The sequence below is a fragment of the Choloepus didactylus genome, chromosome 15 (assembly GCF_015220235.1).
Source record: "Choloepus didactylus isolate mChoDid1 chromosome 15, mChoDid1.pri, whole genome shotgun sequence".
NCBI classification, from domain to species: domain Eukaryota; kingdom Metazoa; phylum Chordata; class Mammalia; order Pilosa; family Megalonychidae; genus Choloepus; species Choloepus didactylus.
This window is the reverse complement of record NC_051321.1, coordinates 58,372,023-58,389,806: the sequence shown is the minus strand read 5'-3', so window position 1 is coordinate 58,389,806 and position 17,784 is coordinate 58,372,023. Positions and strand designations below refer to the sequence as shown.

General features: G+C 34.9%; 1 protein-coding gene across 3 annotated transcripts in view; it reads left to right on the top strand.

The window, feature by feature from the left end:
* TMEM26 (transmembrane protein 26) overlaps window positions 1-17,784 on the top strand; it is a 46,334-nt gene that overhangs the window by 14,812 nt on the left and 13,738 nt on the right. For 2 of the 3 annotated variants that reach the window (XM_037805089.1, XM_037805090.1), the window contains 3 exons: window positions 2,030-2,108; window positions 9,091-9,216; window positions 10,902-11,122. In XM_037805089.1, coding sequence (XP_037661017.1) covers window positions 2,030-2,108; window positions 9,091-9,216; window positions 10,902-11,122 — 426 coding nt within the window. Of the gene's footprint in view, window positions 1-787; window positions 858-2,029; window positions 2,309-9,090; window positions 9,217-10,901; window positions 11,123-17,784 lie in introns of those variants that run through there. The other variant, XR_005212002.1, reaches the window with a different exon arrangement.

The following is a 17,784-nucleotide window of genomic DNA, read 5'->3' as shown; positions in this document are numbered from 1 at the left end:
AGAGGGACTGTAGTGCAGGATAATTTATAAAACATTTTGTTTTTTGTTTGTTTTATAAAACATAGCACATTTGGAGACTAATGAGCTCCTCAGTTTGACTAAAGAGCATGATGTATTAAAGGAAGTGGAAGGGGAAGGAAGAAAAGACTAGATGTGGAGGCTTCCAATATCAGATAAAGTAGTTTGAGTTTTCTATGGTAGGCAGCAGAGGATATCTTGAATCTTGAAGGTTTTTTGACATAACCAGATTCTTAATTAAAGGAAATACGCTGAAACAGAATAGTATTTGTTTCCAATTATAGAAATAAATTTCATGCGTAGAAGTTGTTAAGGATTTTCGTTTGTTTAATTTTAAACCTCTTTCAATAGCTAATTGTGCTATTTTTTCTAACAGTATTGTCAGGGGAGTATTTGGCTGATTAATCCCCGAAGAGTCAACAAAATAGCAGTTCAGCCAACATTGGATGTATCCAGACAAATACATATTCCAGTTGTCCTTCCAACTAGATTTCTCTTCCTTTCCCAAGTTCACAAATATTTCCTTCTGATGTTTCCTTTGATATGTAAGGTCAAGGAATTAATTGTTTCTTTTCTTTTTAGAGCATGTTCAATATGGGCTTTTGCTATCTCTCTGCAGTTCAGCCATCTCCCAAGTCAGATTTCAATAATATCATGACCTATAACCTTTTTGTTTCAAAATTGATTTTTTCAGGAACTCAAAAGGTGAAAATATTAAATATTGATTTTTTTTAAAGGCCTCTTTTTCTCTCTCCCTTTCTCTCCTCAGAAGTTGATAGAAGAAATTAGTAAAGGGATTAATAAGCTTTAAAAATTCCATTCTAAATTTCCTTTTTCAGGTAGGTTTGTTAACTTTTATCTCCTGGATTATAATAATATGATTTTGGTAACATTTCATCTCAAATAACTATTTGTACAGAAATTAGCATTTCTATTTTTCAGATCATTTTCTGCCATCAAATATGGTATTAAAAATATTTTAATAAAATAATATTGACTTACAATTTTTACTTTGAGATGCTCTATAAAACATGAGTTGAATCTAACATGAAATGCAATAGGAAGTAACACATTTGGAAAGTATATTATTTTTATCTTTATTTCAAAATTTTAAGGACACATTTTCATTGCACAATGCTCCCAGAATAATACTAATAATAACTATTTATTAAGGGTTTATTTCAATGGGGGGGAGCATTATGTGATTTCTGCCATAGAGTTGAATGCTCAACGCTGCCAGGCATTGTTTTACAGAAAGTATTTTAAAACACCATTGTGGGATAAATGTGATTGTCACCGTTTTCTGTATTAGGAAAGAAATTGAGAGGTCAGTGGCAAAGCTGGCATTTGCACCTAAGTGGGTCTGACTACAAGCAACCATTCTTTAGATTGCTTTCTGAATTTTGAGTCAGAAAATAATGAACATAGTTTTTTTAAAAATATCAAACCCTTCATCTGCTGTTTGCTTATATTTTTGTTTTTATAGGTTTAGCAAATACATACAAAGCCAGTTCAATTATACCCATTCCTATTCATTATCATCTGATTTTTGTGGTCTAACAGGAAGCTATTATTTGGGATTACAGCATTCCAGGTTAATGCTGAAAAATGTAGTCAATCTTCCTGAAATTGCAACATTGAAAAAAATCCAAGCAGATTTACTATTGCTGTATTTGCTTTTAGTCAAACATATTAAATACAAAATACCCAGTTTTGTGCCTGGAACTAATTGGCAGTGTCCCATTAAACCATATTAAAATTAACATATATTAATTGGATTAGAAATTCAGTGAGAATGACAGCTGCTAGTGCCTTTTACAGTTACTTTGTTTCTCTATAATCCATATGGCAGAAATCACATAATGCTTCTCCCACCCCATCCCCACCCCCCCGCCATTGAAATAAACAATATAAAAAAGTTTGACTCAATGTGATCAGGGTATGTGCACTTGTTTTTCTTTTTCTTTTCAGTAAAAGAAAAGCTGAACTATCTTTTTTTCCCCTTTCGCAGGTTTTCACCAACCATATTTTTATATCTGATTAGCATCGTCCCATCATTATGGCTTCTTGAAATGCATCATGAAACCCAGGTACTTCCTTTTGGAAAGTAAGAAAGTGGAACAATCCAGCAATAAACTCTTTTTGCAGAGTGATCAGATGTGCTCCAGAAATGTACTTCTCTAAGGGACTGGGTCATCAGGAATTGAATGAATAAGAGACCATCAACAAAAGGAAGCCAATATATGATTTACCAAAACCAATAAAAATATTACATTTGTTTAAGACTAAATGCATGAATAATTAATATCTTATGTTAGAAATCTTCTTCCTAAGACCTCTTCCTCCCCCTACAATGCTAGAGTTTATATGGGGGGGTGGGTGTGAAAATTTGGTTTTAGGGCTTATAGCTTAACTGAGTTTCTATGTTTTGCTAAGAATGGGAGGGCTCAATAATTCAGCATTCAGTTTTATGAACAACAAAACCAAAAAGCCCATCAACAGTGCTCTGTTACATAAATAGTGTCAAATTTGGAGGGGCTAGTTGTAATAGTTTGTCTTACAATATAGGCTATGCAGATTACAGGAGATGGACTTTGGGGGGCCCATGGCCATCTTAGTGAAATAGGAATTCTCCTTTAGAGCCCTGAATCTAAGGTTAAAGGAGAGGGGCCATGGGATTCTCCATCAGAAAAGATGGACTGTATGTATTAAGATCATGTTGACCTAGAAAACAAACAGTGCGGCGGCTTCCAGTAAGAGTCCTAGGTTGAAAGCATAGCAGGTGCTGATTTTCAAGTGAGCTGCTTCTTGCAGAGGCAACTCTAGGTAGCAAGCTCTAGACTGGATTCAATCACTTATTGTTTTTAGTAGTGCTCCTGTGTGACAGTGGGGAGGCTAGTTAGTCCAGGAGTCCATCAGACAACAGCCTAGAGTTCATGTCCTCAGGGTTCAAGTTACAAGACTAGGTGATAAAGGAATCATAATTTATATTATTTTGGTACCTTCACTGATAAAACCCTTTAGGCAAGATCTGTGAGAATTTGGCCCTATACAGATTTTTTTCCTACATTTGGTTATTTTATTGCAAGGTTAAGTCTCCAAATATGTTTCAGATATTCAAACCTATCTGGAAAATTCTTGTTCCAAATTTTAGGTGCATAGAAGGGAATGTAGCTCTGTGGACTATTTCACAATAGCACATACCAATAATGGGGGCATGAAGAAAACATGTACCTTCCTTAATGCTCATGTTTAACATAGGCCATCTCTATTCTGTAGCAAAAGTATTTTAGTAATTGTAGATTGGTTAATTCATGTTATCATGGCTTTTTAAGACTGTGCAATAAGCAGTTAGGGGACTGTTTCAATTTCTTTACCAGTTACTACTTTCAGGGGTATGAAAATAAGCCCTGGTGATTTGAATCAATTTTTTCTTTCACATCCAATTCAATGACATGGCTATCATCCACAATAACCATTCATTTCCCCAAATGCTTTTATAATATAAATGTGTTGCACAGTTAATTGATATACAGGTCAAATTCCATTACAACAAATAGCATGCAACCAAAAGCTCTCTTTTTAATAAAAATGATTTTTGAGCCCCGGGCAGTAGCTCTTTAGTTTTTATACTACAAAAGAAATTGGACCTTTAGTAGTAATGGCTTTGACTCGCATTGACACTGAGAATTAAAATGAATGTCCAGAGATGGAATTGGGCACAGTGAGCAGAGATGGAAGTTAAAAAAAAAAAAAAAAAAAAAAAAAATGAGAGAAAGACAACAAAAGGATTGGAATTGCATTTAAAGAAATAAAAAATCACAGAATAACAGGAGGTCCAGCAATTCTCTTAATCTGCTCATTTAGGAAATTCTGGTAGTAATAAAAAAATCACTTTTCATCATATAGCCCTTATATTTTTCAAAGTATTTTCAGATACGTTTTCTCATGTATGGTTCCCAAAGCCCCATGAGTTATGTGTGGTACACATATTTCTATTTTATAGAAGAGAAACTTGAGGCCCAGAAAGGTTAAGTAATTTTCCAAGGCCACACAGTTAGTCAACAGTAGCACTGGGGCTTAGAACCTAAGTCCTGACCCCTAGTCAATTAAACCACACTGCTTTTCTCAGTTGTGTGTTCTATGTTTTAGAGGAGTTTGCATCAAAATGGTCTGAGTATTTTTTTTTTTTTATGATGGGAAGAGTTACTTTAATTGTTTTATGACAGGAAGAGTTAATTTAATTTCCTTTCACATTTTCCACTTATTCTGTATCCTAAGTGTTCTAACCTATGACTTGGCATTAAGAAAACATCCTGACCTATTTCAAGAAAGCGTTTCTCCTAGATGTTCAATTCTGTACTTTTGTGCCTGAATCTGGTAAGGTCAACATATACGGAAACAAAATCATTATGACAATGATTATGACCTTAACTCTTAGGTCTATTTATGAAGTGGTACAATTAAAGCAATGGAAATTTTCTAGTCTTGGTAGTGTCACAGTCTGTTTTTACCCAAAAGAATATTTTTGAAGCCAATGAGAGTTTTGAATGCTTAGCCCATAAAAATTGTCATGTTTTACCCCAGATTGTCTACATGAATTTACCTATTAAACGCTGAATGTAAATAATATTACCACAAAAAACAATAGGAGTTAACTTAGGTTTTAGGAGGAAACCATTTGTTCATTGTATTCTTAATATAACTGCCAATTAAAAGAAAATCTCATCAATTTGTAACAAATAGAGTAACCAGATTGGAGAGGGACTCAGATGTTTATCCCATAAAACCTGTGGTAGACAGGAACCAACCAAATCTGGACTACAAAACTATTTGCTTCCAAGTTATTTTTTTTACTGCAGTACAGAATGATTTTTTAAGCAATAATAAAAAGGGTTTTTAGTGATAAAGATAACAAGAATGTATCAAGGTCACCACTTTTAATATCAAGGTCACCACTTCTGAGATACAATCTGTTTTCATGCCTGCAAAGTGGTCAAAGTTTGTTTACTATTGACCATTAACGTTCTTAGATAGTCACCAAATTACTCAGCGCTGAGGATTTGGTGCTTGGTTTAAAGATTTACATTTTTATTTTCATTACTTTTTCAAAGAAACTTAGCTGAACAAAAGTGTGCAAACGGCTGTTTTGTTTGTTTGTTTTTTGTCTTAACGATATGGTACATGATCATTTTCTTAATTATTCTTGTCACTTCACCCATAACACTAGTTGTTTTGATGGAGCATAGAAATAATAGCTTCTTGACAGACTTTCTTCTCTACTTTTACAAGTGTCTCATAGAATGATCAATGGGGTATCCATAATAATTAAGAAAATAACACTTCTTCCAGCTTTAGTATTTTTTTAAATTAATTTCTTTTCAAATAATGGATGTATGTGTGTGTTTCAAAAGTATGTTAGCACTGCAGATTTTTTTTTTTAATCTTCAACTATTTTATAAAATATGTAATTGGCTTCAGCTACATTTTCCAATGCTTACCCTTTTCCTCTTCTACATCCATTTCCTTCCTTTCTCTACTTCAGATTCCCAGCATCTGGCTGGATAAAAATCATGCACAATTCACTCACATAAATTCACATTAAAAAAATGAAGCAACAAGAAGGAAAGAATATTTCTTTTAAGTCTAGGTATTTCTTTTAAATTTATTATTAAAGTTTCTGTAAATGTAAATTGACTTTTAAACTGACCCTAAAATGTATATTTTGCTGAGTAAACATGCTAATTTTTTGGTTGTTATGGTGCTAACAGGGAAAGTAAATGGATTATTACTTAAGCAAAATGATATTTCAGATAAAGAGGCTTCTGGACAAGAAATGAACTCTTAGAATGAACACTTGTGACTAGGATCATACATGTTTTGTTGTTGTTATTGGTTGTCAGTTTGTCTTACAATTATTCCAGGGTTCAAGAAAGGAACCCCAAATATCAATCTATAAATTTTTACATCTCTCCACAATGACTCAGAGCATCTATATCATCATAGACCTGCACACAAATAAGACACTTTACACTCTTCTTATATTAATTGAAAAGTGGTTTCCTATATGTGCTAGTTTGAAGCTGTTATGGACTCCAGAAGAGCCATGATCTTTTAACCCAATCTTGTTGGGTGGAACTTTTGATTGAGCATTTCCATGGAGATGTGACCCACTCATCTTTGGGTGAGAACTCTGATTTAATTATTTCCATGGAGGTATGTACCCCACCCATTCAGGGTGGGTCTTGATTAGTTCACTGGAGTGTATAAGAGAGAAGCTAAGAGCTGACACAGACCCAGATGCTTGCTGACACTTGGAGACACTTGGAGATGCAGACAGTAGGACATGTGGAGATGCTAAGCTAAGAGATGAAGCTCAGAATTTGCCTTGGAGAAGCTAAGAGAGAACCCCCAGATGCTTAGAAAGAAATGCCCTGGGAGAAAGAAACAAGGATGCACAGTAGCTGAGAGAGAGGCGCGAAGATAGAAGTCCAGAGACATTCTGGAGAAAGCTATTTTGAAACGCAACCCAAGAGCAAAGGACAAGCAGAGCCAGCCAGGTGCCTTCCCAGCTGTCAGAGGTGTTCCGGACACCATTGGCCTTCCTTCAGTGAAGGTATCCTTGTGTTGATGCCTTAGTCTGGACACTTTTATGGCCTTGGAACTGTATATTTGTGATCTAATATATCCCCTTTATAAAAGCCAATCCATTGCTGGTACTTTGCATAATGGCAGCTCTAGCAAACCAGAACAGATTTTGGTACCAGAGAAGTGAGGAGCTGCTGAGTTTGCAAATGCCAAATATGTTGGAAAGGCTTTTTAATAGGATAAGGGGAAGATGATGGAAGAATTATGAGGAGCTTGATACAAAATGGCCTAGATTGCTTTGAAGAGACTGTTGGTGGAAACATGGACCCTAGAGATATTTCCGATGAGGCCTTAAACAGAAATGATGAATGTGTCACTGCCAACTGGAAGGAAGGTGATCCTTGTTTTAAAGTAGCAGAGAATTTGGCAAAATTGAGTCCTGATGTCAGATGGAAGGCAGAATTTGAAAACAACAAGCTGGGATACTTAGCTGAAGAGATCGTCAAATTAAATGTGGAAATGCAGCCTGGCTTCTCCTTGCAGCTTATAGTATAATGAGAAAGGAAAGAGATAAACTGAGAATTGAACTCTTGGGTACAAAGAAACCAGAAATTTATGGCCTGAAAAACTGTGGGCTTCCAGAAAATGAGACCCCAGAGGTTACAGCCCCACATGAGGATTTAACGAAACCTGGAACCAGCCAGCCATTTCAGTACAAGCCAGGATTGGAGATGGATTGTGAAAAGATTTGTGAAAAGTCTTATTGTCTGACAGTTTTGATCCCTGTATGCTGCATGCCAAGCCAACAAATTTTTTTGTGAGATCTGTATAGATGGAACCACTGCCAGTCTGGACTAAAAGGAACCAAAAAGGGACAGATTGAAGGAAAAATGTCTTCAGAGAAGGCAGAACCATGGAAGCCAAGGTCTGAAGCCAAGAAATCTCAAGCAAGGAGAGCAGAGCAACCCATGCATGTGGAAAGGGTGAGTTTGCCCTGGAGGCAGAGGGCAGTCCTTCCGTCTCAATGCTTAGGAAAACTGCTGCCACCCCAGGCCTCAGAGAGGGTGGTGCACATTTTCCAGGGATTGGGGAGAGCCTGGCCACCACCCCATTTTTCAGAGAGGGGAGAGTCTTTGCCCAGAAGAGGCAGAGTACAGGTGGCACACCAATGCTTGAAGAGGGTGTGGCCAAGAAGGTGGTCTCCCCAGTGCATGGATACATTGGAGCCCTCAGCCAAATGTTTGGAGAGAAAAGGGCTGCTGCCTTTGGAAAGAGTGGGACTGCCCCTCTCTCAAACCCAAGGATCAAATGTCATTCTATAAATGACTCAGACTTTGAAATTTAATGGAGCTTGCCCCGCGGGTTTTAGGAACTGTTTCAGTTCCATGACCTGTTTTCCTTCCAATTTCTTCCTATGGTAATGGGAATGTTTATCCTATGACTGTCCCTCCCTTGTATATTGGAAGTGGATAAATTGTTCTGAGTTTCACAGGTCCACAGCCAGAGGAGAATTTTGCCTTAGGACAAACCATGCCTGTAACAGATTTTGATAAGACTTCATACTTATCTATATTGTGATGGAATTAGTGTATTTTTACATTTGGAAAGAGCATGCCTTTCTTGGGTCCAAGGGGTGGAATGTGCTGGTTTGATACTGTTATGGACCCCAGAAGAGCCATGATCTTTTAACCCAATCTTGTTGGGTGGAACTTTTGATTGAGCATTTCCATGGAGATGTGACCCACTCATCTTTGGGTGAGAAATCTGATTTAATTATTTCCATGGAGGTGTGTACCCCACCCATTCAGGGTGGGTCTTGATTAGTTCACTGGAGTGTTTAAGAGAGAAGCTAAGAGCTGACACAGACCCAGATGCTTGCTGACGCTTGGAGACACTTGGAGATGCAGACAGTAGGACATGTGGAGATGCTAAGCTAAGAGATGAAGCTCAGAATTTGCCTTGGAGAAGCTAAGAGAGAACCCTCAGATGCTTAGAGACAAACACCCTGGGAGAAAGAAGCAAGAATGCACAGGAGTTGAGAGAGAGGAGCAAAGATAGAAGCCCAGAGACATTTTGGAGAAAGCTATTTTGAAAGACAACCCAGGAGCATAAGGACCAGCAGTTGCCAGCCAGGTGCATTCCCAGCTGTCAGAGGTGTTCCGGACACCATTGGCCTTCCTTCAGTGAAGGTACCCTCGTGTCGATGCCTTAGCCTGGACACTTTTATGGCCTTAGAACTGTATATTTGTGATCTAATATATACCCTTTATAAAAGCCAATCCATTTCTGGTACTTTGCATAATGCAGCTCTAGCAAACCAGAACACTATCTTATACCTACAGTCTCATTTTTGGAAATCTTTAAACATAGTGTATGAACTCCACATATCCTCTTATAATCTCTTAGATAGATTAAAGCCATTTTAAACTCTATCTTATTGTGGTATTCTTGACATATTGCCTTTTTTTCCTTTTCAATTCTTAGTATTGCAGTAGTCAATCTGAAGGAATGTCCCACAATATCAGCAGCAAAGAAGACTTGAATCAAACACTAATATCAAGTGAGCAAACACTAATATCAAGTGAGCAAACCAATGGAGTCATTGAGACGGTGAGAGCTTTCCCCAGCCTACATTAAAGGAGTTAGCAAGTAATGTCCCTCCTGAGAATAACACATTCTCCACCTGTTGGCTCATCCTACCCTAATTGTTTGGCCCAGGAATTTAAAAAAAAATTGTATGTTTATATATTATTAAAAATTTAACATACATAATAGGCATATACATTTCATAGATATTATATATATTAATAGATATAGTAGCACTAAGAAACCTTTACTATAGATCAGACAATATATGCACAAAGAAAGACAAGGACATTTGTGATGGAATGATAAAATCAAAAGACTGGGACTTGTCCTATATTATTTTAGGTGTTCATATTAATAAAATAGGGAAGGTTTCCAGACAAAATAGAATCACTTCCTTGTTCTGCACATGACTGATATTTGGCAAACTGATCACAGCATATTAGAAAACAGTGTAAAGGAGACTCAAGGACAAAATCCCTACCACTGAACCATGTTTTCAGAAACTAAGGTAGGCTATAGATTCTGTGAGGTTTAATAGAATGAGCTTTGGGTTCTAATTCAAGCTCTAATTACAACTTGCCTAGATCATTTTGGAGAAATCACTTAATCTCTCTCTGTCTCAGTTTTTTAAGTGACAAATGAAAATATTAATATTTACCCTGATAGCATACTTCTTGTAATAATTAACTAAGATGCATGTGAAGCCTCATAGAACAACTATAAAGAAGTGTGCAAATGAAAGATCATTGATTTTCATATTTGGAGTCAATTAGGATAGCACCTGCCTTGTCTTTTATTCTCCCTTTACCTTGGCATTTGACATCAGCAAGTGATCAAGAGGGATAAATAGATTTTGCATAAGATACAGGTCAGTTGCCTCCATAAATTATTTGGAATCTTTATCCAATCCACTTGAGACTTAAACCTCTGTAGTTGTCAAAAGACCATAACCTAGAAGGTCAATAATATATTTTGATACTTATTTAAAAGTTAATTAGGAAAGGGATGTCATCCAGAGTACAAACGGTGGGATGTAAATTTTTCTCAGAGACTAAGAATAAGGACAGATTAGATTTTAGTTCCTAGTATATGTATATGGGACTCTTCATTATCCTAAACATGCAGAACACAAATAATAAATTTATAATTATTCTCTTTCTTTACATTTAGTTAATGGATATGCATCATTAAATATGTTTCTAGTTAGATACAGTACATTTAAAAAAAAAATAATAAAACAGGAGATATTTCTACCTTGCTAAAAATATCTCCAGATTAGTAAACTCAGATTTGAAGTCTATAAAAGAATAATGTAGGAATTTTTTTGTGATTTTAATATGGAATTTGTATTTTACAATGTATTATAGTAGACTATATAGTATAGTAAAATGAGAAATGATCTTTAAAAACATTTGGGTATATGATTGTAAAACTGGCTCTTAAAATATCATATGGTACAATCCCAGAAGCAAATGTAAATTTTAAATTACTTGCCAGTTACAAGGCAGCCCCCATTTTAGGGACTACATTAGTTTTTCTCCCCAGAATTCTCATTTGAAAGGACTTTTACTTTAAGTGAAGAATAACTCCTGAAAATGCCCATCCATAAAAGCAAACTCTTGATTAAGAGCCATGGTGAAGAAGGCATGTATTTCAAAGAGGGTAGTTTGTAATCCTCCTGTATATATGACACTTCTGTTAAACAGGCCAAAGTTTTTGTCAGTAACTTATCTACAGTGTGTGAGAAAGTTTGGACTTTGGGACTTCATCAGACCTTCCTGTTAATGCTAATAATTGGAAGATGGCTTCTCCCCATTGGAGGTGGAATCACTCGGGACCAACTCTCTCAACTTCTCCTTATGTTTGTGGGGACAGCTGCTGACATACTGGAATTCACGAGTGAGACGTTGGAAGAACAAAATGTGAGGTAAGTAGGTCCTTCTTTTCAAAGTTAGGCCCACATCTGTCTCTTGGTTTTCTCATTTATATTCTGCACGAATAAGAATTTTCAGTACATCATATTACAATAATAGAAGAGCACAGTTCATAGAATTTGCTGCTGTTCAGATACATATTAGGCACCAGCCCAGTTTTTATAATGTTTTTAAATACATAAAGGAAGTTTCTGTTAGGGAAAAGGGGCAAATAAAATTCCCCATTGGTGAGAACAGAAAAGTGCTGCATGGATACACGACCACAAGTCAGGAGGAGTCATGGGTCTCTGAAAACATTCTGCAGGTAGAATGACTAACCCTAGCTCTTCTTTCACATCCAAGTGCTAAGGAGCATACCCAACCTAAAGATTCTATTCTAGAGCAGAGCACAGCTACAATTCCAAGAGAGGACCTAGAGGAAACACAGAGACATCTCTTTCCTACCCAGTTGGGGAATTTACATTCCCTGGTGTGAATGGAGAATTTGACAGATGAGGTTTCATTTTACTAAATTTTATCTTTAGTCAGTTTTGTTTGAAATGCCCAAAGGCTTTCTGGTGTAGATGATGATAAATTAAAACTTATTGAGTTGGTGCTTTTATTTTTGCCACAAGCAAATAAACTCAGAATCTATGATCACATCTGTTTATGAAACTACTTTCTTACCATTAGGGATTTAAGTTGCAGTGCCTGAATGTACTTTAAGCTTGAGTTGTTTTGCACTATGCTATAAAAACAAATTGGAACAAGGCTGGCTTTTAATGCTACAGTTTACTTTATGCTATGTTTTTCAAACAATAAAACATATAGCTGGGCAAAATTCACTAATTTACTGAGTAAACTTAATATCCCAACTATAGCCCAAAATATATTTATTATCGTGGCTTACCTTTAAAAGGTAATTCGGTTTCACTTATAGTATTTTTTCTTATAGCTTATTAGGTGGATGGTCTCTTTTAAAAAATAATTCAGCATAAGTTGATCTACTGTCTTCAAAGCATTGAATTTAGTTTTGTAGTTTTACTACCTTAGAATAGTCAATGCTTTACAATGCATAACACATTTTCAAATACTTAGGACACTTATAATACAAAATTATAATACTTATAATTTTCTTGTAAATGTGTTAAAAGAAAAACATGAAGAAATAATGACAGTACGCACACTCAAACAAATAACTACAGACACAGTGACAGGGACATGACAATATAAAGATAATTTACTACAGTTATATAGAAATGAATACATACTTGCTAAATATTTAGGGATATGGGAGAGATATAGGATAGAAAAGGGGTATTTAGAGAGGAGTGTTTTGTGGAGCCTACCCAGTCTGAAAATCCCATGTATCATAAGAATGTGAGAAATGTAAAACGGTTTGTCTTGATGGCCTATTTCTGAGGTCTGTCCAGGAATGTTACCAAGGGGCATTTTATAGATCAGTATTTACCAATAAAGGTTGAATATTAAATAAGTTAATGAATAAAATCATAATTTCTGGGAAAGGAAACTTTGAAAACCTTTCATTCATTGATCAATTTTATAATATGTGCCAGAAACTGTGCTAGTCAGAGATAGGGTGAGCAAATGTTGAGCAAGTGATAAGAAAAAGGAAACACAGTCCTATCCCAGTCTAGACTGTATCAATTTAGCAAGAATTTATGGAGCACTTGATGCTTTAAGACAGTGCAAACATATTCCAATTTCTTCCGCCACTAACAGATTAATCTGAATTCTTCATGAATTTCTTTATTTTTTTATATATATTTTTTACATTTTAAACTTGTATCATATACCAAGACTAAATAAGGTATGCTGCAGTTTGTGTTTTAAAATTTCCTTTCAGTTTTCATAGTCTCAGATTGAAGTCATTTTTATTTTTAATATTAACTGCATTGTGGCAATGGTCTTCAGTAATCTCTACTCTACCCCAGCATGTCTCCACTATTCAAAAATCCCCTCCCTCAAATCAGACCCAGAAATAACCTAGACCTAAAACCACCTCCCCAATTCTGATTTCCTGTCTTAGGTCCCACCTGTACAGTGATAATTGGATCTGCCTATGTCCATTACTTCACAGGAGATACTTAAGCCCATCCTACTGGGATAGTCTCTCCATTTGACCTCAAAAGGACAATCATGAAGAAGAAACTTAGTATACTAGTTAATTAATCTTAATAATCTTAATATAAAAGATATTTACATGTAATAGCAGAGGGGATTATTTCATTATGGCCAATAGAGTATTGCCTCTCACTATGACATTTTATTTTCTATTTTATTTTATAATTTGGGCTGATAGATTTAGGAGAAAGCCTGCAACAATATCTTACATTACAATGATAGATATCTAAAGCTCTTTCCTACATCCTGGCTAATACTTCAAATCCAATTTTTTTTAAACCTAAGTCAATTTCTTTCCATTTTCCCGCACTGAAGTTCATCTGCCTAATTTTTGTGAATTTAGGCTTGTGAGATTTTGCATTTTTTTCTTAACAGCTTTATTGGATTACAGTTTAAAGCCATGAAATTGTATCAGTACTTAGCTCATTTTTAATTGCTGAATAGTATTCCATTGAATGCATATACCACATTTTGTTTGCCCATTCATTAGCTTATGTACCTTTGTATCATTTCCACATTTTTTTGCTATTAAGAATAATTCTGCTATTACTATCCACATACAGGTATTTGGGTAGATACCTAAGAGCTGAATAGTATTCCACTGAATGCATATACCACATTTTGTTTGCCCATTCATTAGCTTATGTACCTTTGTATCATTTCCACATTTTTTTGCTATTAAGAATAATTCTGCTATTACTATCCACATACAGGTATTTAGATAGATACCTAAGAGTTAAATGAATGAGTTTTAGGCTAAACAAGTAGATGTGTAACTTCTTAAGAAATTACCAAACTATTTTTCAAACGGGTTGTACCATTTTATATGCCTACCAGTAATGCATAAGAGTTCCATTGTTTTCACATCCTCACTGTGTTAGCTTGGGTTCTCTAGGGAAACAGAACCAACAGAACCAACCAATCTCTGTAAAAATGAGATTTTATAAAGTGTCTCATGCAACTGTGGGGATGTAGGAGTCCAAATTCCATAGGACAGGCAGCATGATTCCAAATTCCATAGGGCAGGCAGCAAGCTGGCAACTCCAATGAAGGTCTTTGATGAACTTCACAGGAGAGGCTGGCTGGCTGAAGAAGTGAGAGTTCTCTCTCTTCTCCCTTAAAAGTCTTCAACTGATTAGGTTAAATTCAGCTGATTGAGTTATCTCATTGCAGAAGTCACTCCCTTCTTGATGTAATCAGCCACAGATGCAATCAACTGACTGATGACCAGCCACAAATGTCCTTGCTGTAACAGTTAGGCCAGTGCTTGCTCGACAAGACACCTAGGCACCATAACCTGGCAAAGTTGACACATGAACCTAATCATCACACTCACCAACACTGCTTTTATTCAGACTTGATTACAGCCAGCCTAGTGGGTGTATGGTGGTATCTCGTTGTGGTTTAAAGTTGCATTTCCCTAATGACGAATTAGGTTGACCATCTTTTCATGTGCTGATTAGCTATTCTTGTATCTTCTTTGGTAAAGTATCTATTCAAACTTCTGCCCATTTTTTATTAGGTCATTTGTTTTTTATTATTGAGTCGTAAGAGTTCTTTAGTAGACTATGCATACAAGTCCTTTATCAGATATATAAATGTAAATATTTTTTACCTGTATATGACTAGTTTTTCATTTTCATAATGTTGTCATTTGAAGAACAATGAAGTTCAATGTATCAGTTTTTTTCTTTTATGTATCATTGTTTTGGGTATCATATCTGAGAAATATTTTCCTAACCCAATTTTAGAATAATTTTCTTCTGTTTTATACTAGAGCATTTATAGTTTTAGCTCCTACATTTAGTTCTATTATTAATTTTGATTTAATTTTTGTGAATAGTGTGAGGTAAGAGCCCAAGTTCATTATTTGTTTGCATTGTCCCTGCACCATTTGTTGAAAAAAAAACCTTTACCTTTAAATTGTCTTGGCACCGCTGTCAAAATCACAGAAGTAAAGGTTTTTCCTGGACTTTTTATTGTGTTCCATTGCTCAGTATGTCTATCCTTATGCCCAGAAAACACCATAATGATTACTGTAGCTTTATAGTAAGTTTTGAAATTGGGCAATTTAAGTCCTCCAAAATTGTTCTTTATAAAAATTGTCTTGGCTATTCTAAGTCCTTTGTGTTTTCATATAAATTTTAAAATCAGCTTGTCAAGTTCTAGAAAAGAAGCCTGCTGGGTTTTGATAGTGATTGTGTTGATTCTAAGGGTCAATTTGGGAAGAGACTCTATCTTAACAATATTGTCTTCCAATCTGTGAACATGGAATGCATCATTTATTTAGATGTTCTTCAATTTCTCTCAGCAATGTTTTGTAATTTTCAGTGTACAGTTCTTGCACTGCTTTTCCTAAATGTATTCCTATTTCACTAAGAAGTTTTTGTTTGTTTTGTTTTGTTGGATGTGTGTTGGCTTTTTAAAATACTTTTTCTGCTTTTATTGAGGTGAGAACATGATGGCTGTTCTTTATTCTGTAAATATGGTGTATTACATTAATTAATTTTCAGATGTTAAACCAACCTTAACTTCCTGGGATAAATCCCACTTGGTTTTGGTGTATGATCCATTTTATATGTTTTCATATGTTGCTGGGCTCAATCTGCTAATATTTTGTTAATAATTTTTCCATTTATGCTCATGACTTGTATTGATCTGTAGTATTTTTTTCTAATGATATCTTTTTCTGGCTTTGATATCAGGGTAATACTGGCCAGACTGAATACCTCTAGAAGTGTTCCCTTTTTTCTTTATGTTTTAATGGACTTTGTGTGGGATTGGTATTATTTCTCCATTAAATATTTTATAGAATTCACCTGTGAGGCCCTCTAAGCCTAGACTTTTCTTTGTGGGAGGATTTTTTATTAGCAATTCAATATCATTACTTAATATGACATTCTTGAGTCAGTTTTGGTTATATGTTTCTTTCCAGGAATTTGTCCATTTCATCTAAGTTGTCTAATTTTTTGGCATAAAGTTGTTCATAATATTCCCTTATAATTGTGTTAATTTCTGTGGGGTCATTTGTGATGTCCTGGCTTTCATTCCTGAATTTGATAACTTCTGTCTTCTCTGTTTCTTTCTTGAGGTTTATCAACATTTTTGATCTTTTAAAAAATATCTAACTTGGTTTCATTGATTTTCTCAATTATTATTCTGTTTTATAGTTCATGGATTTCTGCTCTGATCTTTATTTTTTCTTTCCTTTTCCTTGCTTTGTCTCTTCTTTCTTCTGGTTTCTTAAGATAATAAGCTTAGGTTATTGATTTGAGACCTTTCTTTTCTTCTAATACAGGCATCCAAAGCTATAAATTTAAGCACCACTTTACTCACATCCCATAAATTCTGATGTTACCTTTTTGTATCATACAGTTCAAAACATTTTCCAATTTCACCTGTACTTTCTCCTTGGATCAATAGGTTCTTTGGAAATGTATTGTTTAATTTTCAAATAGAGGGGGATTTCCCAAATTTCTTTCTGTTATTGATTTCTATTTTAATTGTGTTGTAGTCTGAGAAGATACTCTAAATTATTTCAACACTTTTAAATTTATTGAGACTTGTTTATGGCCTATCCTGGCGAATGTTCCATGAGTGCCAGAAAAAATGTGTGTTTTCCTTTTGTTGGGTACAGTGTTCTACAAATGTAGGTTAGGTCAAGTTGTTTGATAGTGGTCTTCAAGTCTTCTGTTTCCTTACTGATTTTCTGTCTAGTTTTTATATCAATTATTGAGAATGGGATATTGAAATCTTCAACTGTAATTGTTGAGTTGTATATGTCCCCTTTCAGTACTGTCAGTTTTTGCTTCATGTATTATTTTGTTGCTCTATTTTTAGTTGTGTATACATAATTTTAAAAATATCTTTCTGATGTATTAACCCTTTTCCATCAATATTCTGTACCAATATTTCTTGTCTGAAAGTCTCTTTTGCCTCTTATGAATATAGGCACTGTAGTACTCTTGTGGTTACTGTTTGCTGGGAATACATTTTCCATCCTCTTATTTTCAAATTATTTGTACCTTCATGTCTATATGTACATGTCATGTATCTCTATAGACAGCATATACTTGGATCTTGTTTTATTCCCACAGATGGGAAATCTCCATCTTTTGATTGGAGTGCTTAGTCCATTAATATTTAATATATTTATTTATATGGTTGGATTTACATCTCACATTTTGCTATTTAATTTTCTCTCTGTCTCTTGTTCATTTTGTTCCTGTGTACTTCCTTTATTACTGCATGTGTGTTACATAAATATCTTTTGTGTACAATTTTAATTGCTCTATATATGTTTTTGAATTATGTTTTTAGTGGTTACCTGAGGGATTACAACATACATTTTAACTCCTCATACTCTATTATAGGTTAATACTGACTAAATTCTGGTAAAGTATAACAGCATTGTGCCAGTATAGCTCCATTTCCTCTCCCTCTTTTTTTATGTAATTGTCATATATATTACATCTTTACATGTTATAAACCAACAATACAGTGTTAAAATTACTGTTTTATTCAATATCAT